Consider the following 27316-nt stretch of genomic DNA (forward strand, 5'->3'; position numbering starts at 1 on the left):
TGATAATCTGGTGGTAGAGCTGGAGCATGACGCCTGGAGTGGAGAGGTGTGACCGGAAGCCCACCATAGTGGTTGGGTAGGCTCCAGTTTCCTCGAGGTGGTGGTTGATGCGGGAGAGGAACGCGTGCTTTATCACCTTGCCAACACAGGATGTGAGGGAAATGGGCCGCAAGTGATCGAGGCTGGACGGCATGCCTGACTTCGGTATCAGGACTGCTTTAGAGCGTTTCCACGCCTCTGGGATGCAACCTGCTCGCCAGCATTTGTTGATGTATGCCGTAAGAGCGGTTATCGAGGCATCATCGAGGTTTCTTAGAGTCTTGTTCGTAATTTTGTCGGGACCAGGTGCTGATTTGCCATTAAGGTCGTGGAGAGCTGCGTGGATCTCTGACTCGTGAAATTCTTCATCGAGTGTCGCATTTGTCTTTCCAGTGTATCTGTGTATCCAGTGTATCTGTGTATCCAGTGTATCTGTGTGTATGCTATGAGCCGTCGCAGAAGTCTGTCCCAGAAGAGGAGAATGCATGTCGAAGGAGACGAAAAACGCTCGCAACTTCGCCGTCTGCTATGGCGTTTGATTGGTGCTGATTGCACTACCGAGAACAGATGTAGAGACCGCATCTAGAGCTGAGGGCGGCTGTGCAATAGCAATATTCAAGGTAAGCACAGAGACAGAGACGGGATAATGGACAGTGAACTGAAGGTCAACGGCTCCGCCAGTTGGAGGCGAAGGTGAATGTGGTTAATGAGGGCGCTACGCCCTAAAGTTGCACTGGTGGTGGCAGTATTAAATGAACATTCTAGGCAACTTACTTGAAGACATTTGGCGTAATCAGAGCACGAGATGTCAGTAATATGTGCAATGTTTATATTGATGTCACCTATGATTATATGCGCTTGTTTTCATTGATAGTTTGATTGCGTAGTTTATCAAATTCAGTGCAGAATTGAGTTTAGATCGATGGTGCCGAACGGTAGATACACCAGAGTGCTGCTTTTTGTTTTGCCAAGAATGTAAGGATCGTTGAATTCGAGCCAAACGCGTTCGCAGTTAACAATGGAAAGGACTAAATCATGGCGACAAGTGTACGTCAGAGCATTGCCCACAGATATGGCAGAACCGCCGTGCCGACTACTACCGCGGTGAGCATACTTAGCGTGATAACTTGGCTTGGCAAATTGCGCATCATTTCATAACGAGAGCAAAGTTCCAGAAAGCCAAATGATGGAAGAATGTTGATTAACGGGAGCCAGAGACACGTATAAGTTCATCAAAGTGCCTATAGGCAGACTGCGCGTGTTGATATGGAATAGGGAACGATTATATTTCGCAGAACTGGGAAATAATTGCTTCGCTTGTTCAGCGGTGCATAGAGCCTCAATTAAGCCCTGTGCGATTAGCATAGTTTGCTTAAACAACAGAAAGATCGCCAATTTCGTAAATGCGAAAAACATGACTCTCCAGGCCCTTCCTGGCTTTAATGTGGCGGTTATCAACCCAGAGAAATTGCCACCTTTTCCCTTTAATTAGCCCAAGCGCTAAGCAAAAATGAGCTTGTTCTCAGGTGTTAAGTGGTGGTTGACAAACATTGGTCTATCTTGATGTGCATTGAAGCAGATTACCCCTGCTGTTAGGCGAGTTCTTGTGGCCTTAACGGCAAACTCGCTTTCTGCTCGCGCGAATAGAACCAGGCAATAATGTTTTTTTCGTTCATCTCCTTTTTGTTGGCACTCAATGGACGACATCAATATCGACACAAGTGATGACACAAGTGCACTTTTTAAAGTGAAGAACGTCCTTCTCCTGCTGCAGCAGTTTTCAGCCCGTGTTACAAGCTCATCAGTGTTACAAGGCCCACGAGGAAGGAGTGGGACGACTGGCTGCTCAAGTTTTGGGCGATCTTCTCAGTCCCGGAGGTCATAACGCTTCCGTTTAAAGCCGACACGTACAAATAATAACGCGACGAAAGAACAGCGAACCCCAGTTGTAGTTACCAGGTGATTATGTAAAAGTGTGCGTCTGGGACAGATGGTACTGTTAGATACGGGACCATTTCCTGAGCCTACTTCGAGTTCCCCAGACGACATCGAATCGCACCGCAGTTTTCAGCCCGTGTTACAAGCCCATCAGTGTTACAAGGCCCACGAGGAAGGAGTGGGACGACTGGTTGCTCAAGTTTTGGGCGATCTTGTCAGTCCCAGAGGTCATAACGCTTCCGTTTAAAGCCGACACGTACAAATAATAACGCGACGAAAGAACAGCGAACCCCAGTTGTAGTTACCAGGTGATTATGTAAAAGTGTGCGTCTGGGACAGTTGATACTGTTAGATACGGGACCGTTTCCTGAGCCTACTTCGAGTCCCCCAGACCACATCGAATCGCACCACAGTTAATTAAGGAGCGCAGAAACACGGATGCCGCATTCCTGAGGCACGGCACATGCAAACAAGCTGGCGGACCTCACTTCGTGTGCAGCCGGTGGAGCTATTCACTGTTTGGCTCTTCCCGAAAGTGAAGGGAAGGGACTCTTCCATCCTGGCACTGTTGCGGGTAAAGTGGGTCCCGAAGAAAGACGGCTGTAATGCGCCGTGACAACCTGGCGGCGTCGCCCCCTACCCTCTATGGTGACAGAGCATTGCAAGTCAGCAAGGCAAGACCGCAGGGAGAAGAAAGCCCTCGGACAAACAACCGAGCAGCGACTCTCTTCGCCGGGTGTGACTCCATCGCACGGGAGCCTACCATTGGCCGAAAATGGCGTCACCTGAGCGGGCTCTCCCATTGGCCAAACGTGACGTGTCTTATCGACACCGAAGGGCTTAAAAGACGCAGACCGGGAGCAGCAGAAGAGCTTTCCTAGAGCATTCCTTGATTCATCTCTTTCGAGCTTCTTGCCACGGGCCGCAGCGTCCGAGTTGCTGCCGGCCCGTAATTACTTTAAGACTGTTAATATACGCTCACTGTAAATAATGTAAAGAAACCTCCAAAGTTTTTCATCTCGAAGTCCCCCTCAACTCCTACAGTACTTACGTCAACAAGGTAACTGATCTAGAGAAAGACGGCGACAAAGAAAACGGCAAGACCTGGGCTGACTACCAATTACCCGATTATGGCAGATCGCTATTATGCATCATAACAAAAGAAGCATAAGGAATGGTATACGAACCGCCTATAGACACGAGATACAAATCACAAAGAAAAAAAAATGGACATCTCTGTCTACGTGATGAAGCTTTCACTCAAAACAACAGAAAATTGCAGCTTCTGCATCGACTAAAAAGCTTAGAGTAAGGCAGGTATCTTTTCTTTTGTCTTATTCTGTATTTTAATATTTCTGGTGGTGCTTTAACCAGCTTTCCATTGCATTTGCCGCCCTTCTTTGGCTACTATAACGTAGACCTAGGAAAACTAAAGTAGTTGCAATTCTGTCAACGCAGGTGGTATTGTTTCTGTCAGTGATTTTTGCTCGTGCTTTTGATTGGTACCAAGATGATTTCTCTCAAAATTAGTGTCCCAGGTGGACGATACGAAAGATAGGTGAGCCGAAGATAGCAAGTGTATTTATTCAAAATCGTGCTAACGCCGTGGAAATGAAAGTAGACAAGGTCAGGGAGAAATACGAATATAAGAGCGCTTTCCTTCGTCCCACCCATTGCCCTGGCCTGATCTCCGCACATCTTGTACAATAAAACTAACCCTTCGCCATACCTTTCTGAAATATCATATGATGATGATGATGATTTATCGGCCCCACCATTGGAACAAGGCGGTGATAAATAGTCACCTAGCTTGCTTGAGTTACTCAGGTATGCTATACAGGCTTTTCATTCTAGCATTTTTGTATACATCGCTTTACTCTTTCTCTTCTTCCTCAGAACGCATATATGTATATCTATGCTTGTAACGTATCCGGTCGTATCAACCTCTTCCCTTCTTTTTTCCACCAATATTCTAAACGTCTGCCTATCCCTTATCTCGACTACTAACCGGTTGATGCGTCCGCCCACTTTAAATTCAAGAGCTCATGGGAAATGTATGTTACCTACGTTCCTAACGACGTGTCCGGCGACACTAACGGAAACAAGTCGCGTTAAATTGTTCTGAAGATTTATCATTGATAAGAACATACTACATTCAACGTTACGTGCCTTCTACCCCAAGGTGCCTGTATATGCAGAGTGCAAGGTGTATGTATATGCAGAGTGCAGTTTCAGTCAATGGATAGCAGGAACAGCAGGCGGAGTCCGTATTTGCGGCAAGAAGACGGCAGTGCTCCGTTTCGAACGCCAGGTCACCACGCCCTGCACTTGTCCTTGGGGTTCATGTTTGACCCCTCAGCGCATGCGAAGACGCTCGCGAACGCGTCAGACTGGCGAAGCGCGAAGTTACACTCCGCGCGCCTGGACAGCGGCGCGTCGCAAAGCTGGAGGCAAGCGGCCAGGAAGAACATGTGGGCGCTGGAGAAGTCCTCGAGGCCCAGCAGACGGCCTCCGCTGCCGCTGGTCTCGACAGAGGGCGCCCTTCGCAGCGCCCGCCAGGCGGCCTCGATGCCGATGGCGCGTCGCAGCCACGGGTCCTGCTTGTGCGAGCACAGCGCCGGCGCGTAGTGGCTGCGCTTGTCCAGGCTGTCCAGGAGAGCTGTAGGGAGCCCTTCGGCCAGCAGCGTGGCGTACAACGAGCCCGCGCCACCGAATACCATGCCAGGTGGTAGTCCTGGATACAGGCGTGTGGAATGGTTGTGCCTTAAAACAACATTGCAGTTTTCCCAGGACATGACTGATAACCTCGATGAGTCGCTTGATAATTCGGCGCAATGCGCACCTCAACCACACGATGCTGCTAAGACTTAGCAACGCTCATTAGCTCATTGTCTTATAATGGATTCGGTTGGATCCTACCACGCTCTGACTAGAATGGCAACTGTACGGAGCGAAAAAAAAAGCGTGCTGTAGTCGAAGGTTCAGCCGCTCACCGAAGCAATGGGACGCTGAAAGAAGAGGGTGAACGCTTCTTCTGTCCTTAGCAATCAAGGTATCCAGGCAGCGGCACACCCATCGGCTACAATCAAAAAGGTGAAATGTATAAACTCACGGATTTTACGTGCAAAAACTATTACGCGATTATGAAGCCCGTTGCGGCGAGGAGCTACGGATTAATTTTGACTACTTTTGATTGATTAACGCGCAAATGGTGCCCGAGCATTTTTGCATTCCGTTCCCATCAGAATGCTGCAGCCGTGACCAGGATCGAATTAGCCGACCAGAGCTCAGCAGCGCGACGTCATAGCCACTAGGCTACGGGTATGTGTGTGCCTGTGGAGGGGCGGTGTTCATCAGCTACCGTCGTGATAGATGGCTAGTCAGCAACGGAAGGTACATCAGGAGGCGGTTGAGCTCTTTCTTTGAAGGTGAAAACACCGCCGAGCACTCTGAACTGGAAGCGACACTGATACAAACAGGTGAATGTGCTCCTAGGACTCCTTTTCGACCAGTCGAACGTAACGCGCGCCGCCACAGCACTCAGGAGAGCTCGAGAACAACCAACCGAATGTACCACTACTTCGTTTTTGGCCCATGGTGTAAGGCTAATAATGTGCAAGCGCATGGTGTAAGGCTAATTATGTGCAAGCAAGACCGCCCACAGTCATGGGCGAAATAGGTCACCCACCTCTTTCACATTAATTGCGACAGTGTGTAGACCTAATTAAGGAACTGATGCGCGCAAAATGAGCACATTGCTTAATAACAGAAGCAGTCGTTAGATGACAGCCAAGCCAGTAAGCTGTTGGCCATAGGCGGCTTTGAAAGTATAGCGCATGTATTTTGAGTCTCTAGGTGACAACATATTTGCCTAGCAATAACAGCTACCATCGTCAGTTTCAAATGACCAGAGAATCCTTGGACTGCGTCATTTCTTTCTGAACTTACTTGCGACGCGTTGCAAGAATTTGCGGTTTCTTTCATTTGATTTTGTTTGTGATTGCGACATGTTTTTTAACAAAGCGCGACGAAAGATGCCTTCTAATAACAATTCCGAGTGTCGAGCGCTCACACCTATAAGAGAAATTATTTCGTGCTACCTTTGGATCGATTACTGGCGTAATCTTCCATGCCTACATTTCGCTTAGTTTTGTCTGGTGAGTTCCATCTAGGGATGACTGTAATAGGTTTCAGAAGGAAAACTTGCTACGAAGGGACCCACAACCCGAATACACATCGGGATATAGAATGAAGAAAAAAGCACAACGAAAGCAAGCACAACAAACAAACAAACAAACAATCATACAAACAAACAATCAAACAAAGAAACAAACAACAAACAAACAAACAAATTGACTACGCTGCTCAATTCATGTTTTCTTCTCTCTTTCGTTCCACTTATTTAGAAAACAAGGTGTTCCTTGGTTACTATGGATCGATTTTTGTTTGGAGGGGTCTGGTTGTGTAGCTACCAATTTCAGACCACTTACGTCAAAAGAAGGCGTTCTCAGGCGTTTCAATGCACGTAGGACAGCTAAAAACGTCACAATGAATCTTTGAAGAAAAAGGATGCACCAAGTTACCGTAGAGCTTTTCACGTAGCAGCCTTATTGCGTAATTAGCGCATGCAGGCCAAAATTCAGCCCTGATGCACTCGTTCAAACAGTGTGCGCGTATAATAGGAACCGGAGGTGTGAAATAGTACATATTTGGGCTGCTTGGTTCATTATTACGAGCAGAAAAGAGCGCTAAATGACAGGACACAGTGAGGGACAAGAGAGGGACACAGACCACAGTGCTGTCGTGAGCTCTGTGTTACTCTCTTGTCCCTCTCTTTGTCCTGTAGTTTAGCACTGTTGTCTGCTCGTAATCGGAAGTGTGGCTTTACTGAAAAAAAATACGGGCCGATCTCAGCGATAGTGTAATTTAATGATGTGGATCAATCTCGGAGATATGTTTGTTTGTTTGTTTGCTTGTATTTGCTTGTGATGTGCCTGAAGTTAAACCGGAGGTAGCGCAGTCTGAACAGCAGAACAAAGGGGACAGTAATGCGCCCAATACAACCTTCTCTTCCTATGAGGTCAACCGCTGTTGATTCGCGTTTTTCATACGTACAAACGAAACGTTGGAAATAATTTTTTGTGCTCGCAGCATAATATATCGTTCCGGCACAAAAATGTACCCCGCCTGACCAATAAACTCTCTGCCTGAAACAGCGGCAACTTAGGCGCAACGTTTTGTACATCGCACGGTTATAAATCACAGCTTTCTATGACTATGACTATGTGAAAAGAGTGTGGCTTAAAATTCTCCTCTTTATGGAGGGAGTCAACCTCGGGCAGGAAGCTGGCGCCTGTCTCACCTGACCCGTAGATGGGAGGGAACATGATCCACACGGGCAGAACTACAGCGGCATCTCCGTTCTCGTAACGATGGTGCCAGGCAAATGGTCTGAAGCCGAACGGTCCCATGGGTGAGCCACCGGCGAGAGCTGCCGTCTTGGCCAAGCTGGCAACTGCGGGAGCCAGGGTAAGCCAGTTGTCCAAGAACGACGAGGAACTTGGCGGCGCTGGCATGGGGCCGTAGGATCGTTCCAGCTGCAGTCTGGACGCCGTCTTGGGCCACAGTGAGAGCGTCACATTGTGCGTCGAGTCTACGTCATGACTCAGGCTGAGGGCGCTCGTTGAAGCTCGCATCATCTGGGAAAAGCTCTTGGCCACAGAATCCAAGATGCCGTTCACCTGCGACGTTAGCAGCCGTTTCAGTGTTTCGTCTGAACAAAACAGCACTTGCATTGGATGTGCGAATCATAAATTTTGCGACCGAATCGAATAGGAATAGAATTGTGCCAGAATTGAATGGATTCGATTGGAATTTCGAATATACCTTCCGAGTAATGTTTGAGTAATGAACTGCCCTGATCACAATAGATCATCACATCACAGTACATTCACAAGGTTAGTAACTTTCTGCAATTACATTGCGCGTTGTGAAGGCTCGCTTATTAAAAGCCCAAATGGAGTATTATTAACAAAAAAGTTATTAATTGGCACAGTCCGGATTGACTGTCGAGTGCGAGTGATAGCGGTTTAGCTGGAGAAGTCTGGCGCTTTCAGTGGGCTATAGTGAGCTCAACCCTGCAACTTCTCGAGTTTTAGGTCTATATTTCGGCCGCTGGGATTAAATTTATCGTGCAGTTAGTGATTTGAGTTTTCGAAAACTATTAACAAGCTATTCATATCTACAAATACTGACTATTTGATTCGAAGGCCGAATCAAATAGGACATTTTAATCGGCGTTCGGAAGCTTTAAAAATCAAGTAGGGCAATATTTGATTCGTTGTTCGAAAGATTCGCACATTCCTTCCATTGACTCTTGCACCTCAGAACGAGAAGAAGGAATGGTAGAGATATCAACTATTGTGGCGCCTCTTTGGCTGCGTCGCACTTGGGGAAAGAAAGGAAGGAAAGGTAAAAGAAGAGCCATTGAGTACATAGTAGCACCAGAACGGCGACTTATGTATTCACAAGTGGTCGCATAAGCCCGTTCAAATCAAATGAAATCAAACCATGCTTACTGCCGTGATGAAGAAACTGAATTCGCAGATGAAGCCTGGTTTTAAAACTAAAAGAAACGGAAATGAGAAAACGCCCACAGTCAAATTTTAACATAAAACAAAGTTTCAAGCAATCATGCTGAGCAGTTGACAAGAAGCATTTAGGAAACAAGAATGCCCGTATTTCACCTCAGTCACTTGAATAACCGCCATGCACAGAAAACACCCTTCGACATCTTCCTCTCAACGAATAAAATTGGTGATTCTTTGTTATCTTAACGACCAATTGATATGTCTTAAACATCGTATTTGCTTCTGTTAAAATGGCTGATCTTGTATGGTCTTGCTGTGAAAAAAAAAATTACCGGACAAATTAAGTGTTACAACTATCTTGCTTTCATTTATTTGTGCTTAGAAAAGACTATGCTTGTTTGTTCCTCATGAAGGGAATGTTGATCCTGCTCACACTTCGGTTCCCTCGGTACGCCGTAGGTTGCTGCTAGAGTAGAGACCCTCTGTCTCGCCAAGCTCCTTGTAGATGAAGCCTTTAGTAGCTGCCCTACCCTTTTTGTAACGAAAAGAAAAATAGATTTTTTGGTGGTGATTCATGACTCGCCGTTTTCTAATATCCTCCCAAGATACCCAATACAGTTGATATAGTTTCAGTTAAACAATAAGAAAGGCGACAACTATGGCCCATCGCTTTAGTATAGAGGCTATTGTATTTCGAAGAGGCTGGAAAGTATTTTAATGGATGCCCGTTAACTCCCTCTACCAGGTCGGTGTCCCAAAATCTCCACGGCTCTGGCGAAGGACGTTGATGCGTGCCGAAGGCATCAAGAAGGGAGGAATAAAGTTGTATTCATTTTGAATTTTTCCCTGCTTGGGCTAAGAACATAAATGTAATGAAAATCGTACCTCGAAGGAGGTACGATCGTACCTCGAAGGACGTACGATCGCAAAGTGGGTGCGGCTCTCGAAAAGTGTTAGAATCCGCTCGCACGCAACCATACTCCTGCTTTTAACCACTCTTTTTACCCCAAAGAGAGAAAGGCGCTTTCCTTCGGGTCCTGTTTCGTTCACTCCCAGGCACACGACGTCAGTCACTCTGTCCAGGTGACAACCAGTTTTTCTTGCGGTTATCAGACATTTACTGCTCCAAAGATGATTCATGGTGTCTCTCGAATGGCGTCTGTCAACTCGCTGAGAATGACCGCGGAGTGGGGTACCTTCGCCGTCAAACGTTTGGACCACTCGTCAAACGGCTTGCGTACTTAGGGGGACGCGAACCCGGTAAATCACACATACCCACTTTGCGTGCACACGTGCACAGGTTGCTCTAAGATCGATGGTTTGCAATGCGACATTGTTGGGTCTACAATCCCCGCCCTTTGACACAAAAGCTTTGGAATGTGTGTGCGATGGCGATTTATTGCGTCAAGCCGCGATACCAAATGCCTTGAGGGCAGTGTCTAATGAAGTCAATGTTAATCGTATGGTACCTGCTACCCCAGCTGTCCAGTTCACGTGCCTGTAATATTATCGCGCTTCCTAGATATCTTAATAAATCCGGATACTGCGGTGGAGTACTCTGTTGTTCGCGCCGACGGGTAGGCGCTGACACATTATCTTGAAGAGTAAAATAGGCGTCTACAATATTGCCAAGCCCACACGTATGCTGCCCACTGCATGCAACATATCACCGTGTGGTGCGCAGTGAACTAAATCTTCTGCCACCAAGACTGGTTGCTCAAGATAACGCTTGCGCAAGTGAGATATCCTTCTTAGGCATAAGCAAGACGCACTAACACTGCATGAGCGAACGTAGTGCGACGCAGTGGTAACAGCCGAATGCTAGAGGCGAACTATAGTACAGCCACGAACTTCTTCTGGAAGCGAGAACTGCTCCAGCTAAAGGTTAACGAGTTCCCGACGTTTGGGACCGGTGTTACGGTTGGCATCTAGCACGCTGTGCAAAAAAGGATTTTCGCCCACCATGCCTCGTCGAAACAAAGTGTGACGAGGTCACACTGGCTAGAGGTGTTATCACAATGCTAGAGGTCTGCTGGTCTGGCAGAAGCCCCGCAGTGTTTACAGGCCTCTTTTGTGTGTGTGTGCGACTTTAGACGGACCCTTTCCTCGAACTCTCAAACTCTACAGGTGAACTTCCACGAACCAGCAACGCGCAAAAGAGAAGGACAAGTGTCTACGACTCCCGGAGGCTTGGTATAACAAGAGGCTTGGTATAACCGGAGGCGAGGCCCTCTTTCCGCGAATCAGACTCTGTGCCTGTCACGTGACGTCGACGGGAGCAAGATTCCTCCCACGATTGTAGAGAGCCTATTTAAGGGGCTCCGAAATGTTCCTTTTTAACACTTCATTCTCTTCTCTTCAACTTTCAGCAACCTTTGAATAAACTATGCAAGTTTCTCACTAGAAATCGTCTCGTCCTTGCTTTGTCGCCATGATCTACCGGATGCCTGGAGCCCGCCGACAACGCCACGCTACCCAATAGCAACGTCGGTCGAGCTTCGATAGGCAGGCGTCGCTACAACTCGGCAGCAGTACGATATGCAACCGTGGAGTACGCAACACCGGCTCGGCTCCTTCTTCAGTGGGTGAACGAAACGGCCGAAGAAACAGCGTCCTTTACACAGCCACCTTCTTTATTTTGTGATTATTCCTCTCTGTAGCATCGCGATGGTACTGAACGTGCACAGCAGTGAGCGTCCTCAACGATCGATCGATGTTGCCGTGAGTATTTTGAATGTGCCGCGACTCCAGAGTCTCTTAAACGGCCTGGTCTCGTTGTGGATCACAGAGGCGCGGTGAAAATTAACCGAATGGCCGTGGTTCTCGCAGCGCTCAGAGACAGCACTGGCTGCGCTGTACTTGGAGTTTTCGCGCGTCGTTGTTTTCATGCTGGCGTGTTCTGTCAGATTTCGTGTGGTGAGAACACCCAGAGTAATAGGGCTTATGTTCTGGTAATGAGATGTCCTTCTCAAGAGACATTTGTTCGGCACCGGGTTTGAGTTGACTTACCTGCCTCCTGTGCCTTTCGGGTAGGTGGGTGGCCAAGAGCGTGGCCGTAGCAGCCTCTCCGAGCAGTGCCTCGGTGGCGGCCAGGCAGAAAGGTGGGGTGCTCTGCCTGGTGTCCACCTCACCACCCAGACGCACGTACGCCAGCAGAGGATGAGCGGCCCAGCCCAGCATCTGCGCGCACCACGGCAGTGCGAAATTGGGATGTTTTTTGAAAGGCCTTTCAGGGCCTCTCTAATATATGTCGTTCTGGGGGCGAGTGCGAAGCCGTTAGCTCAGTTCCCGACCATGACAGTTTCGTTCCCAATGCAAGTGAAATGAAGCAGTAGGACGAAAGTGCCACTAGAGTCTCCCAGTAACACCCCCTTCCGCACCCCTCGCAAGCCCCAAATTACCATACCTAATACCAATATCACGACAGTCATGAGTAGTTGTCATTTTTTTTTCTGCATGCGGGTGATTGTATTTCACCTATCAAAAATACGTGTCACTAAAACAAGCTCACGTATATTTTTTGGTTGATATTGCCACTTCCTTCTTTCGAAGAACATGGTGTAATAAATGACTTCACTTTGGCCAGTGTTGGAAGTATACTGTTGTTTCCGTTTTCATCGCGAGCTTATGATAAAAAAAACTGGGGCCTCTTTAAGTTAGCTAAACGAGTTAGTAAGTATGCTAAACAAAGCACCTTAATACGAAATTATTGTATAAAAAGGACGAAACAGACCAGAAGGATGCACACAACTTTACAAAACATATAGTAAGGTGAACAAAAGAGAAGATGCTGGAGGCATACGTTAAAATAACATTTTTTCCATGGTAGGTGCGAAAGTAATCAGGAAACTGTGGGCGCATGTCAACTTGTCAGCATGTTAAAAATCGACGAAATCTGGGTTAGTTCTACGTGGCCTAAACTGAAGAACGCTGCTGACCGGAATGAAAAAAACCGAAGGCACACAAATGACAAACGCTCCTTGTAAGTGCACCTAATCGCGTTGTTACATTTGAGAATTATAAGCACAAGGAATGTAGCACAGGATGTTTTTGTTTGTTTCTAAAGCCTAAGGTGTCGGTTGTTGATCGACAGTCTATATCATTAATTGTTTAGACTATATGGGATGCGCGATGTTTAAAACTGGTCGAGCAAACGCCACGCACCATCTGGTAATTGAAACTTTGGCCAAGATGTTGCTCGAAAGCATAGGGCCGTTCCGCTTTCATTGAAGTGTTGGTCGAATCATTTCCGTCATTATTTGGCTGAGTCCTCTAAGCTTGTCTACACAGCCTTGAGGAGAAGCGAAAATGAGTAAATAATTGTTAAACAGGCAGCGCGATTGGATAACGTACCTGAACTACGGTCCATCCAATGACGTCCAGGAGGAGGTTGTTTGGGTTAATCGACAGAATTTTGCCGAGCGATTCACCGAATCGCGCATTCCACACTGACACAGTGGTGTTCTCGTTCACCTGGGAAGAACAAAAGAAGGCACAGTCAAAATCTACACAGTAAACCCTCTGATAAAACATCAAACATTCGCGGCAACCAATTGAAGTGCAGCTCTTATAGCATCTCGTAGTTTGGGTTTAGGAATTCCTCGCATCTGTATAATTTGCCATCTGTATAATTTCCCGTGACAATGATGCACGTGAGAAGCGTCACTGGCGCTATAATGTCTTGGTGCGAAACGACGGCGTGTTGTTTGTTCTGCCGTTCGTGACAGGAGTTGTTTTGTTATTGCCTAGCGGAACGAGGTCGCTCAAAACCGCTTCTCTTGTTAGAATAAAATGTGCACCTTCGCTTGTTTGCCTCTCGATGTTATTGGCTGGCCATAGGGAGACTTTGAACAACCAGGTAATAACGGAGATATATGCGCCTGTGAACCGGCAGTGCCCATGGCAAGATCCTGCGACCCTGTGGTACAAAGAATTGCGTTACAATCATTCTCGTGCTGCGTGACTCTTCGCAGAGAGGAGAAGATAAGAAATATGCAAATTGATATTACGTCACTCCGAATGTGTTACGAGTGGAATAGACTTCACGATAATGAAGGCTGTTGCGCGCTATGATTTAACCGAGAGTCAAAACTCTTTACGATCAGGGGTGAATTTCAAGCCTACGCCTCACGGTATCCCGGAGTAGTTCTACAGATTACGTGTGCAAGTGAGCTTTGATAATCTTGTAGTGACCTGCATGGTCCCCGAAGGCGTACATTTATCTGCCGCTTATCGCCGATTTGGAAGCTTGCCGCATCGTGTTTACGTTCCCTCATAAAGCCTTTACACGTAAACTGAAACTGGCGTTATCACGGAACAATTTTGGGCTTACGTCACGCTTGCCGTAGCGTGGCGACATCAGTTATGGCATGCGAAGGTCGCATTTTTCTCAGCGTTATCAACTGATGCCACTCATATAAACACGACATTGGCGCACGGCTATTTTTTTTTAAATTCCGTTTCTTGACTGCCGAGGCATTAACGAGCTTTGGCTGCGCCGCGGTTCACGGCCTAACCGCGGCGACACCAAAAGAAGAGAGAGAAAGAAAAACAGAAATTGAAAAAAAAGGACTGTGAACGCTCATTCTCAATCGATTTCTACGTGAGCTTTGCTGTCACCTCCTGCTTTGCACAGTCATATAGAACAACAATATTCCGACCGGCAACGGCTAACCACAATCCTGCGCAATCCCACTCACGCCTGTATATTGAAATCGTAAATATTAACTGCATGTGGTCTCGGCAATGTGTCTTAATAAAAAAAAGGAAGACATTGTGCAGAAACTTCGAAGAAGATTGCCAATGTCAACAATAGCTCGCGCTGCTGTACCGTACGCTGCACCGAATGAGCCATTGCTTTCATTGAAGCCAAGCGGCACTGGCACAGCTGGTGTAGCGTCATCGCGTCATATTGGAGGAGCCGCGGGGCAATTCAGCTGGCGTGATGGACAATGGCGCATGCACAGGCACAACTCCCAACTACACCGCCGGCGCCCCTACCCACTGTTACGCTGCTCTCCTCCTCGTTACGTCATGGGATACGCGAGACTCCCTTACAGCTCCGCGACGCACCCGTATTATCCTTCTGCAAGAGCCTTCGCCCTCTCCTTACATCACGTCGCTCTCTCCTGCCTCTGACCTCGGAACTCCGCGGAAGAGAAAAAAAATAATTAAAATAGTTCCTTCAATTCTAACTGTGTAGCTGCAAGCGTATTATTTTACTAAAGGCTTATGCCGTGGTGCATGCTTTGTTACCTGCACAGTATCGGGTAACGTACAGTTGTTATGCTACAGTCCATCAGTAGACTCCCACGTGACATGCTTGTTCATCTGTTGCTCCGTGTTTTATTGTGCATCTTTGTTCTAAGCTCGGTGTTATGGCATCAGCCACGTTTTCTTCCCTTGGCTGAGTGCGTTATGGCAGCATGCCTCAGGACTAACTTGTGCAAGGCCTGTTCAAGGATGACGGCTGCCTGCTACAGCAACTCTCCACGTTGCCTAAAGAATGCAGAAGTGGGATCTGTTTTTCCCCAGCACACACCTGCACGTGCACAGTTAGACGGGGCGATAAAATTTCCTTGCTCGCAGCATAGAAAAAAAAAAATGTTCGGGCCTGGCGTGGAAACTAAGGAAGAGCTGAGAGTAAGTCGCCGCGCACAGACAAGTGTCCTGAAACGCCTTCTCTCGGTTGCTAGAAAGGAAGAGAACGGGAGAGGAAGGCAGGGCGTTTTAATTTGGTGTACTTTTGGAGCTCATCCAGTCACGCGCTCAGGCGGTGAAACGTTTAGGCGTGAACTGGGGACAGTGAATGCCGGTGCACAGAAAAGTGCCATGGGATGACGTGCGAGACATGTCAGAAGGAGTCACGCTTAGCACCAGAAGCTGATGTTATCGTTTTCCATTCAGCAGTACGGTAATCCAAAGAAGTTTTGAAGGTACAAAAATGGAAACTCATTACCAATTGCCAATGGACACTCGAGAAAATATCATGAGGCGTGTGGCTTGCTCAATTTCTGTCAATGCTAACACAATTTCAACTAATACCGCAGACTAAGGTGACGCGACTACCACCTACGCAGCGGCCGGAGTGAAAGGCGCAGGTAAGTATGATGACACAAAAACAAAATGAGAGGGATGCTGACGTTTACTCAACGACCGCAGGGCAGGATGCTTCAAGAGTTTTATTGTAGTGTTAGTATCTCGTTCTACTGCAATGACAAGTACGCCGTAGGCGCCACCGCAGCCGTTGTGCAGTCACGGCATTGGGCACGCGTGCGGCTTGCACGTGGAGTGTTAGAAGGCCTCCAGAAACATGACAAATGCGCAGTGCGCTTAGCTGCAGAAAACAATGAGGCCCAGTAAAGGAACTCTCACGCTCCGATCAGGGCAGTGTTCCGAATTTCGCCTATGATTTGAGCACTGCGTGCAACAAAACAGGAGTGTTTTTAGTGAGCTGTTGTGGGTATACCACGCCGTGGTGTATTCAGTGGTACGAGCGGAACGGACAGTGAATTCCAGCTAGGAACGGCAACGGTATTTGCTCGGTCTCATCCTGTTCTCAGTGGAGGTTCGATGCCTGCAGTGCCGCTGGCAGCGCTCCGCATAGGGCCAGCGTTACGAGGCACCTGGCAGCTGCCAGGGCTGTGTCTACTGCGCAGCAGTCTCGCGTGCTGCATCGCGCCACAATGTCGCCACCGTCAATTGCTAAACCAAAGTCTGAATAGCTTCAGTACAGCGCAAAGTTTTGCTATCGCTTTGAATGCATCGACGTTTGGGTGAAACTGCAAATGTTCCTATTATCCCATAACTTTCTCGCTCATCATGCCTCTTATAACGACGATTTTGGAAGATGTTAAATTCTACATTGCGAAGCTACCACGCTGAAACCACGGAATTTCGACATCAACTTCAGCACGTACCCTGGCAGTAGTAGACACTGAAGATAGGAAAAGAGAAAACGCTTAGGTGATGGTATATTTACGGAGACGCCGACATGACGCGACAGGACAGCGAGCCAGCGTGAGGGTTTCACTCCGGGTGTCAGGCAGTCGGCGTGACGCCACGTCGCGCGGTCGCACGGCTTCCTGCCGTCCCGTGGTGCACGAGGCGGCTGCAGCGTCATGTTGCCTGCAGAGAGTTGCTGCGCGACCTGGAGCTCGAGTGACGCCAGCTGCTCCATCACCTCCCGCGTCATCGTTTCAAATCCGTCGTTGGTAAACAGCTTGGAGGCCTCCTGCGTAAGATGGAGCGGATGTTGTGTGAACCACAACACTTCGAGCGAAAATTTGCTAGATAGAATTTGCTAGGTCGTGTCTGATGCTCTTAAGTGCACCAGACGCGACAACGTCAGGATGCCGTACTCGCCGGAGTGATTTACTGGTCAGGAAGTTCAGCTACTGATCACAGGCTGGTGGCTTCAGTTCCTGGCTACAGTTCCAAGCATATGGCCCGCGGAATTAACGATGAGTGTCGACGGTCATGCGTTTAGCATTGAATCGATATAGTGAAACAGCGTATTGCCACCGTCGAAACGAGTTATTTCTGTGGCGTGTACTGCAGGGGAAGAACAATCGATGCCAACTAGCACCGCCACCGCGAAGCCTGCGCGTGGCGTCCGAAATGCATGGCGCGCCGGTAAATGCCAAGGCTCAGAAACGCGTCACGCGGCAATCGAGCTCGTCTGTCGCTCTTCTTTGAGGCCATGCTGCGGTATTCAGTGCCGCTACCGAGAAGTCGGCGTGTGGCCTCCGAGACCAGAAGCGTGGCACGCCGATGCCTGCGAATGCCGACAACTGTTCCCCTCGCATGCTGCACAATCAGTGGCCCGTACTCGGTGACCCAAGTTGGCGAGACGTTCATTGAAGAGCGGCACATACCGATTCATTGATGCAGCAGCTTGCTAAAGCTCTGGCGCGAAAGGCGTTCTTTGAAAAGCGGCACGTACCCAGTGAATTTGTGGCGCCGCCTGCTAATGCGTCGGGTCACCGTCCTTGAGGACTCGTGTGACGCAGGTTCGATTCCACTTAGAATCATAGAAATTTAAGGGATGTTTCTTGTCATTGTGGAGTGGCAAATTTTCAGTGGCACATAGCCATTTACCCAAGCAGGCGCCAGAGACGTTAGTTGAATTGCGGCACACACCTACTGGCGCGTACCTATACTCCGTTCCATACATACCAGTCAACGCTGTGCAAGCTGCGCAAGAGGGTCGATTAAGAAAAGTTATCACTCCGCCTGCTCCGTCTATGCTTCGCTGCGCGCTAACAGAATTCGCTTGCGCTAGCATGCACGTGTGGCTCCTCGTGACGAGATGCAAGTAAAAAAAAAACAACAACAACCCGGAAAGAACAAAAATAAAAACGATCTAAAACAACGTATTAGCAGCTGTATACCACAGTGTGTTTGTTTCTAAGGATTACAACTTCTTTTGTTCAATACTGAGCCTATATAAAGAAACAGTTGTGCACAATTGCGGTAAAAAAACATCGAACTATATCCTAGTGGGAACGAAGCCACAGCAAGAAGTCCGCAGCGCTTACTGCTTTGTATGGAAGGGAGTATGGTGACCCAAGTTGGCATCAAAAAGGTTCATTGAAGACCAGCACAGGGTTGAGTAACCCGTACCCAGTGCTGTACATAATGGTCAAATATTTTTTTTTCGCACAGCGGTAACTAAGAGTGAAAGAGGTCTACTGAAGAGCGGCACACATTGCCACATATTCAGTGAACCAAGTTGGCCCGTTCGAGCATGGACTTTCCCAGGTAGGTGGTAAGGTGGTTAGTTTAGATAGATAGATAGATACATAAATAGATAGATAGCTTCAGTAAGTGCATGACGTAGCCTAAGAATGACAACACATTAAAATTGTTGGAAACCAGCGCTCGCCTTCGTCCCTTCTTCTCGTCCTTGTGCGGTTGTGCTTTGTAACCTATAATATCATCACTTCATTCCCTGTTCAAGTCTCATTTGCGTATTACTACAGCTGCGCTATCGCTTACTGCTTAAGAAACCCATGGACGGCCCTGGTTCATACGAACCTGCTGATAAGCCAGGTACGTCATCTGGCTTTCGTGGCGCAGCATCCACAGGAGGCGGGCCCAATCCTGGTTAACCACCCCTGGCTGCAGGCGCACGTGCACAGATTTACTGCCGGGGGTCGCCACCAATACGACATGGAACCACAGGTCGAGGCGCCAATTGAGGGACAGGTCAACGAGTACGAGCAGCGGGTCTGTGGTAACGTCGGCCGGCGCGGGTCGTGGCCAGAACAAGCCCCTGCAATGGGTCATGTGGCGGTAAGTGTCATCATCAACATCATCATCATATTCATCATCACGGCGATCTGTACAACCATCAGTCTATTCATGTGCGCTGTAGGATTTACTCGTACCAGCAAGATCTGTACCATCGGCGCCCTCAGGCAGGTTCACACGCGGCATTTGATGCGGCCCTCCTATTCATGGCGACTCTGTTTCCCGTAGACTTGGAAGAAAGCCAAAATCCCAATATTTAATGAGAAGGGAGGTAGGAAAGTGTTAACAAATTACAGGCACATTAGCTTGTTTTGAACCTTGTAGAAAATATTTGCAAAGCTAAATTTTACTATAATCAGGGTAACCCTTCCTTAAATCTAGTAAACAGCCGAGATTTAAGAAACGACATTCAACAATGGATCCCATCCATATCATCAATCATATAATTGACGTCATGCGGAGTATAAGCTTTCTTAATGGATTTCATGAATTCTGAAAATGAGTTCAATTGAGCTAGATACCAGCAGTAATGGAGGAGTTGCGTCGTCAAGGGATAGATGAAGCAGAAATAGCTGCGTTTTGCCGGCACCTCTGCTGAACTGAACATTTTTTTTCTTATCTTCCAAAGTCATATAGAGACGGTCGTACTACGAAGATAACCGGTGGGATAGCAGCCAAACAAAATGGGTACCGTGAGAAGGGAAATGAAGGCGAGGATGGCAGACGAGGAAGTAGTTTGATGAATTTATAGAATGTGCAGGAAACAATAGAGGAAGCTTATACAAGACAGGGTAATTAGGAGAACTGGAAGAAGCCTTCGCCCTCCAGTGGACATAGAATAGGCTGCTGCCGCTTGAGTCCTTCAATCTACTTCTACCCTCCTTTGCTCTCCTCGAAGGCCCGCTATGAGCCCAAAAACTAGGCAGCGCGCTGCGTGTTGTCATATCCGCATAGAACATTAGACAGCCGGCCAGAAGTGAAAAGTTATTCTTTCACTTTTTGTTGCACAAAATGGCCCCCCGACATGGCCCACGGCACAATAGTACAGCCTCCAGCACGTGAGAGGCCTTCTATAGCTTCGCAAAAAAAAAAGACATAGCGATGGCATAACCGCGGGGATATCTGGTCATGAAGAACCAATTAGTCCAATTGTTCAGGATAACACGAATTACTTTGTGAAGCGAGCGAATGGACAAAATTTGCATACACTTTGTTATACGAAAATTTGGTCTTGCTTGTGTGTCTGCAGCACATAGTGAGCCAATGATATTGTAAGGACGCCGAGAGGTCAGTCTACGCAGTGCGCTGTAATTAATGATGATGATGATCATGATGACATTCCAATATATATCAATCTAACTTTATCAGGCGTTTGCAAGCTACTATATTTTATTATTCATTGTGTAGTTTTTAAGTCAAATCAGCTTTTAGAATCAGTGATTTCAGAACAGCTGTTTGCATTTACTAGGCACTGCCTGAGTCACTGACATTGACTGTCAATGAAGTGCTCTTTATACAGCGTGCCATTCGTTCACATAATTTTAGCGGGTCTCGTTTCGGAGACAAAAATATCTGTGATAAAAGTGCCAGTTAATTTGCACCTTTCTTGCAGGAATGCCCTCAGCTTCATTGTGTGGTCTTCGTTTCCGCGTATGGCTTCAATGCAGCTGCGGTACAGCTTTGCAGCATGGCCGATGAAGTCCTTGCCGTACTGCTGGTCCAGTAGGAGTGCAGCCCTGCGAAAATTACATCGGTGACTAGGCACTTAGGCTGAAACTAGTGCATTTCGACGTTTTCGTAACACTACGCAGTTGTTTGTCATTTCTTTAACAGTACTGCACCTCGCTTCAGCACAAGGTGCACTCTAATAGCGAAAGAAAACAAGCAACTCCCCTAGAAACTACAACAAGCTCCCATTTCGGTTTCACGATGAATCCGGCACCTGGTTTGATACCCATAGCAGCCACCATGACCAGGAAAAACGTATGTTAGAACACTGTAGGCGAGCTTGAATATACATTTTTTATCGCAGAGGCTATTTTGTGGAGTGTACTTTCTATTGTGCTGACTTACTCCGACATGCAGCACAAGACCTGCCTGCCAACTTACAATGGCGCCCAATGAACAGGGAATGGGAGCCTCAACATCCCCGACCCCTTTTGTATTTACCGGCCTCTGAATCCGCGAGGAGATAAATTAGCTGCAGAGATGACATGGTCGGCACGCTTGTCATAAATGGTGTCCATAACACTAAGGCCAAGGAGGTAAGGGAGAAAACTTTAGCGAGAATTAGGATGGGTAAGAAAAGGACAAGTACAAATCATAGATCCGAAACCATAACGATACCAGCGCTCTTACTCTGAACAAACTTACCTATATGTTTATGTAAATAATGATACTGAACACTGGTATGGTCCCTGCATATTCTTTGTCTAGTCTTTTATTCACGTTGTATTGGTGGTAAAAGAAACTGCTTAGCGTAACTGTGATGTCACATGGAACATTCAATGGTAGTGGCTTCCACCTCGGTTACAGCAGCGTTCATTGTTATTTTTCTGCTGGTGAGAACCAGTTACACGCAATAACGCTCGGAAAAGTTATAGGCGACCGAAAGTGCGTTATCTTACATAATTGTCTTGAGCGGTCTAAAAGGGCGCTGAAGAAAAATGCCATGTCCTGTTTACTGTTTACATTGTACAAACTATGTCTGGAAATCTAGTGTATAACTTAGTTGAAGGCAACCTCCAGTCAACTGAGGCATGGACTGCCCAAGTTCCATTTGCCTTTGCGTCTCAAACGATGGAGGAAAAGAAATGCAGCAGATCCAAAGAGTTGGAATCTACATACAGTGAAGCTCTGTGTGAGTGCATTAATTCGAAATATGAGTTTCTGTTTTTATGGTTGTTTCTTTATCCACAAGGCCACCATCGCCTCTACCGCGGAGGCAAGCGCCGGCTGGCGGTGGTGTGAGGAACCCAACGACGGTGACGTCGCTTGCGTCCTCCGCTGCATAGTCAGTAGAAACACGCGTTTGTGTTTTTCTGGCTCTTTTATTTTCTTTCATCCGCCCGCCCACTGTCGTCGCGGATGCGTAGAGGCGAGCGCCGTGTGGTGGTAGTAAAGGAATCCAGCGACAGTGATGGTCGCACGGGTCCTCCGCTCTAAGTGGTTGTCCTATTAGGCTAGAGGACAGCCACCCACGGTAATAAAAACCCCGCGAGAATTGCCAAGAAAAGCCTGGCTCTTAAAAGTGAACCAACCCATTGGATTTAGCACATGCTCGAAAAGCATCATTCGTCAGGAGGCTTATCCTACAAAGGCGTACCAATGTTTGAAGCATTTAGCCACACGCAATATTTCGGCCGTCTTACGTGCACCAGGGCAAACTGCCTTACTACAACTACAGGTAAAACATACCACTAACGCTAAGCACGAATACCAACGCCTTGTATTGTGGTAGACAGCGCTGCACCTCGAGCCTGCAGTGCAATCTGTGATCTCTCTAGGCCGTTAATGAACACTCCGCGATACAAGCATGAGATAGTAAAGCTCACAAAAGCGAATGCTTCCCCTAAACCCCTTTATGCACCAGTGATCGCTCATGTAAGGCGCAGGACAACGTGCAATTTTAGTAATTGTTGCGAACGTACCACATGAAGGGACCCAGACGCTTACCTATTATTTTAGCCCCTTGCATGAGGGTCATGCGATTAGAACACAGCTGTAGCATGATCTCGTAATAATTTCATATCTCTCTCTCTCTCTCTTGAGAACAATATTTGAGTCTAAAGTTGGCAAAAGGATGCTCTCATTGAAGAACGTCGCCAGTCAGAGAGCTCGAGAAGCGAGTTGAAGAAAGCTTGGCGTATTATTGTGATAAAGTTTCGGTGAGCTGGGACTGCAGGCTGCTGAATGACCTTTCTTAAGGTGGGAATGAAAACGGACCTCCTTTAATTTCGCTGGCAACAGCAGCAATGAAGTGCACGTGTAGTATCTACAACTCGCCACGGCCAGCGCACTAAAAGACAGCAGGATTGAGATTTGTATGACTTCATTTACTATTACACAGCTTACTGTCACAGTATAGATCTGTACCAATCGTGCAAAATGTCACTCACCAAAAAGTCAAATGTTTACGTTTGAACCATGAGAATGTTTAGCGTACAGCTGTTAAGAATAACGGAAAATTCGCGACGTCTATACCGCAAGCCAGGCCCGGTATACAAAGAAAATTTCTCGGTAATCTTTGTCTTTAGGCCGATAGCAACGCTGTCTGTAGCAACGTTTAGAAATCGCGTAGCCCAGAGATTAGGGACGCGTATGCAAAAAAGAAGGCGAAAAGACTCTGAAATAACTCAAAAATACGCGGGAAGGAGTTTGAGTTTTATGCGAAGCATACTAGCCGCACAACCACGCTATTCCTTGCTGCGCCGCGCGCGGCCGCGTAGCTACATAGCCGGGACTCAGCTCGTGCGCTCGCCTGCATGAGTTGTTTCTTCGTCTAGCCGAACCAAATATAGCCAAGCAACAGCAGTTCACCAGTCTAAACAGTGGTTCAACAACTAAAATAAAGGCTAGTATGCTTCGCATCCTGGGCTTAACCTTAGCTAAGCCACAGCCATATTTGGTAACGCAAAGGCGCTTGGGCACGCTGCTTCTACATCGCCCTTCTGTGGTATGCGTACGCGATACGGACCTGGACAGCGTTCTTAGCCGGATGTCGTCGAGCGCGGAACGCGTGCCAGGAGCTGTGGGCTTCCAGTGGCCGCAGGCGTACGCGTAGAAGTCGTCGCAGGGGTCCTGACTGAGGTCAAGGGCGCGGCTCATCACGCTGCCTCCGAGGAAGCACTCCTCCTGCACGCACAGCAGCGCGCGCGGTCTTTGGGGGTCGCGCCGTGGCCTGGGCAGCAAGACCAGCAGCACGGTCATGATGACCACACCGGTGACCACGGCGCAGGCGAGGAAGTAGGCCACCGCCCGGAAACGGAAGCGGGCCAGCAGGGACTCCGAGCCGGAGTCCTTGGATAGGTTGCGGAAGTCGTTGTTCAACTGTAGCCCCGCCTGTGGAAATCGATGAGAAGGGAAGGGGAGCTGTTTGTATAGGCCGCCATGGCATAAAGCACAAAAGCACTATTTTTGAGGGGTTTTGCACAGCACGATGTTTCTTGAAATAGCCTTCATGAAAATGTGTACTCCTAATTGCGTTTCAATGAGAATCCCTGGATAAGGCTCCCAACAACCACGGTTTGGTTAGGGAATGTTTCCCTTCCCTATACTAAAATAACATCCAACCGTTAGAGTACTATACTATGAAGGGCCACTCATTTTCCATGTTCAGTCAAATATGTTCGTGGTCCTAACCACGTGCCGTATAGCAACAAAGCAACCGTGTCTATTCGTTTACCACAAGCAAAACCTGGAGCAAGTGACTATTATTGGTGTTATCGGAATGTGTTAAACCAATTCTGTCTACACCAGATAAAAAATCTTCATCAATAAAACCAAACAACAGATGAATGAAGCAAGTTAGCCGGATACATGATTTCTCAATTCTTGCTGTAGCTTCGCTTAGGAGCATGTGCGGATGTAATCTTTCATAGTGTTCCAGAAACAAATAATGGGCGTCGTTCCAAGCATGCAACAGTTTTCTTCTCCCAATTGAGAAGGGTGCTAGTCGCACCGATCTCAGTTACTTTTTGCCCCACAAAACCTGTTCGAAGCTTACAGATTACGAGGAACCGGGAATGCGGAGTTATGTGTTTGAACAAATAAGCAGCGTTTCCTGTATAGTAGCATGGGGCAGCATTCACAGCATTTCTCGCTCTGGCCTCAAATAGTGCATAGAAATAAAACAGGACGTTGTTTTAACGAACGGGTAAGACGAAATCTTCCTAAATTAAAGAAAGCGAGAGGATTAACTTGCCATCCCCTCTGTATTATGAGGACGGGAATGACTTTCGTTCTCATTTGTTCGGTGTACTAACATCAGCGAGACATGAGAAAAAAATCCACCTCAAGACCGCGGTTTGGTTCTGTTTTATCGCTTCCTCTTTTCAATATTTCTAAGGAATCAGGTTTCCCAAAGAATCAGTACGGGGATACAGGTCGCTCACGTGATGATTATTACATAAATAAGAATCCTTAAATGGTAAAAGAAATGAAAAGCAAGGAATGAGAAAACAGGCAAGAATTGTTCGAATGTTTTTGTCGGCTTCAGTGCTAACTGCAACGATTCCGTTATCGCACAAGATGGAAGCGAGTCAGCTATGTTAAACTTCCATGCAACAAACATGGTCGCTGCAGGTTGGACAGTTAGATGCGTGTAACTGAAATTTAATGTTGACCGTACGTAAAGAAAAACAAACAACAACAACAACAACAAAAAAAACGTGCCATCTGTAACCAAGTGCACAAATATGGCATGGGCAACTAGCTCTGAAATTTCGCATGCCAACTGTATCGATGGAACACGCAGCCTAGCCAGTGGAGGTAGCAGCTTTTAGTAGCACATGTTGCTATTTCCTATCGGCAATTTCACCGTTCATTTTGAGGCGCCAATGTGTCCAGAACCCGCCGCGATGGCTTAGCGGCTGTGGCATTGCGCTACTAAGAACGAGGTCGTGGGATCAAATCCCAGCCGCGGCGGCCGCAATCCCATGGGGGCGAAATGCGAAAACGCGCATGTTCCGTGCATTGGGGGCACGGTAAAGATAATCTGGTGGTCAAAGTTATTCCACAGTCCCAGACTATGGCGTGCCTCATAACGTAACCGTGATGTTGGCACGTAAAACCCTAGAATTCAATTCGTGCGTCCAGCTACTGACCTGCCAGAGTAGCGGCGCTAGAACGTTGGAGCGCATGCGCTCATCGTAACGCACATGACCACGGCAGGTCATGGACTGAGCTTGAATGGATTCATCAGGCGATAGTCGAACATTTGATACTGGAGCGCCTCTGTTATCATACAAGACGTTGTGCCTAATTCGTGAGCGCCCTATACTGGACATCGTCAGCACATTTCAGTAGTATAGTAAAAATGCCGTAGCACTTACTGGCCAGGCTAGTTGCCTATGGCTACTGAAGCGCTTCTAGAATTTAGACTGCGTTTTTGGATATATACAGATCTCTAATGGCCGCCTATTTCACTTAGACAATAATGCACTCAGAAGTAAGCGTCCTGTGCTGATTCATTTAGGGTAAGGAATAGGGTACTTTGATTCTACAGCCGAAATCATCGTGCCACGCAGCTATTACCTGCCTCATTTGGTACCTTCCCGCCTCACAACGTTGAAGATTAATGTAAACCTAGCTGGGAGTGCCTAAGTCCATAAGAAAGGAAACAAACAATTATTTTACACCAAAAAAAATTTTCCGTGCGCGACGTCATCGGGTCTTTTCAGTCGCGGTTACAGGGCGAAGCAGCTTTATTGGCCGTTGTACCATCGGATATGCACTTCGCGGCCTTCAACTAACTATGGCGCTTGTGAATTATGGAATGACGAGCGGCACGTTCCATATACAAATTGTACTTACGTAAAACGTTTGCATTGTAGATACTCCGCAGCAACGCTGCACAGCTGGCACCAAGGGATTCTTCCTCTTCTTCCAGTTCTGTTGCCTCGCGTCTGCACCCATCTGCGAAGACTCTTGCCAGCATCCGGCTGAGGACCCTTCAAACGCAATTACGATCTTGTTCGGGCCACGGAAGTCTGCAAAATAGACAGCAAACTTCAGCGATTCATTCGGCCCGGAAATTATTTAAACTATAGGATTTTACGTGCCAAAACCACTTTCTGATTATGAGGCACGCCGTAGTGGGGAACTCCGGAAATTTCGACCACCTGGGGTTCTTTAACGCGCCCCAACATCTAAGTACATATACCCACCCTAGATTGCAGATTCCGCATACTTACGGTTCAGACATTTTTAAAAATTTACGATTATTTCAAAAGGCGTACGCAATATATATTTATCACTGAACCGTCTGAGTTTTTCCAAGTATCGTGGTCGAGATTCCACAGTCCTCAGGTAATATTCGTTCAAGAACAGTTACAAAAATTGGATGTGTCCCTACACCATGTTTCCCATTCAAATGATGCCTTCCCAGACCTCAAAATTCAGTTCGATGACATATTTCCAAATCATGCTAAGCTATTACCAAGACGAGATTTAATTAATATCTTAAAAGGCCACCTACACCAGCTAACCACTGACAATGTAATAGCTACGGACGCTTCTGTGTGCAATGAGAAGGCAGGAGTGGGGATCTTCTCTGAATCTCTTCAGTGGTCTTACTCCCTTCGCCTTCCCGACTTCACGCCTATATTTCAGGCAGAATTATTAGCGATAACACTAGCATTACGAAAACTGCCCCAAAATGACCCGTTAGCTGTTATTGTTACCGACTCGCTATCTGTATGCACAGCACTAACTGCATCTTTAAATTCAGCAATTCAAAGGACATTTCGTTCGATGGTGCCTCCATACTTACGAAA

The 27316-nt window shown here is 47.4% G+C and overlaps 1 protein-coding gene and 1 long non-coding RNA gene across 3 annotated transcripts; one reads left to right on the plus strand and one right to left on the minus strand.

Annotated features, from left to right (window-relative positions):
• Window positions 1-3536: 3536 nt before the first annotated feature.
• Window positions 3537-26480, minus strand: LOC135912101 (endothelin-converting enzyme 2-like). Of its 2 annotated transcripts, none has more exons than XM_065444483.1 (9): window positions 26355-26480; window positions 23518-23882; window positions 20423-20557; window positions 18606-18843; window positions 16549-16800; window positions 12921-13040; window positions 11577-11747; window positions 7340-7718; window positions 3537-4711 (listed from the first exon to the last, which is right to left on the minus strand). In XM_065444483.1, the coding sequence occupies exons 1-9, from the start codon at window positions 26454-26456 to the stop codon at window positions 4290-4292; spliced, it is 2184 nt and encodes a 727-aa protein (XP_065300555.1). In that variant the 5' UTR covers window positions 26457-26480; the 3' UTR covers window positions 3537-4289. The 2 variants fall into 2 exon arrangements, with proteins under 2 accessions (XP_065300555.1, XP_065300556.1); XM_065444484.1 differs by lacking the exon at window positions 3537-4711 and adding an exon at window positions 4970-5056.
• Window positions 18074-20570, plus strand: LOC135912102 (uncharacterized). Its single transcript, XR_010567561.1, has 3 exons — window positions 18074-18329; window positions 18648-18863; window positions 20434-20570. It is a non-coding gene; the product is annotated as an uncharacterized lncRNA (long non-coding RNA).
• Window positions 26481-27316: the final 836 nt, after the last annotated feature.

Source organism: Dermacentor albipictus, chromosome 10, assembly GCF_038994185.2.
Source record: "Dermacentor albipictus isolate Rhodes 1998 colony chromosome 10, USDA_Dalb.pri_finalv2, whole genome shotgun sequence".
NCBI lineage: Eukaryota > Metazoa > Arthropoda > Arachnida > Ixodida > Ixodidae > Dermacentor > Dermacentor albipictus.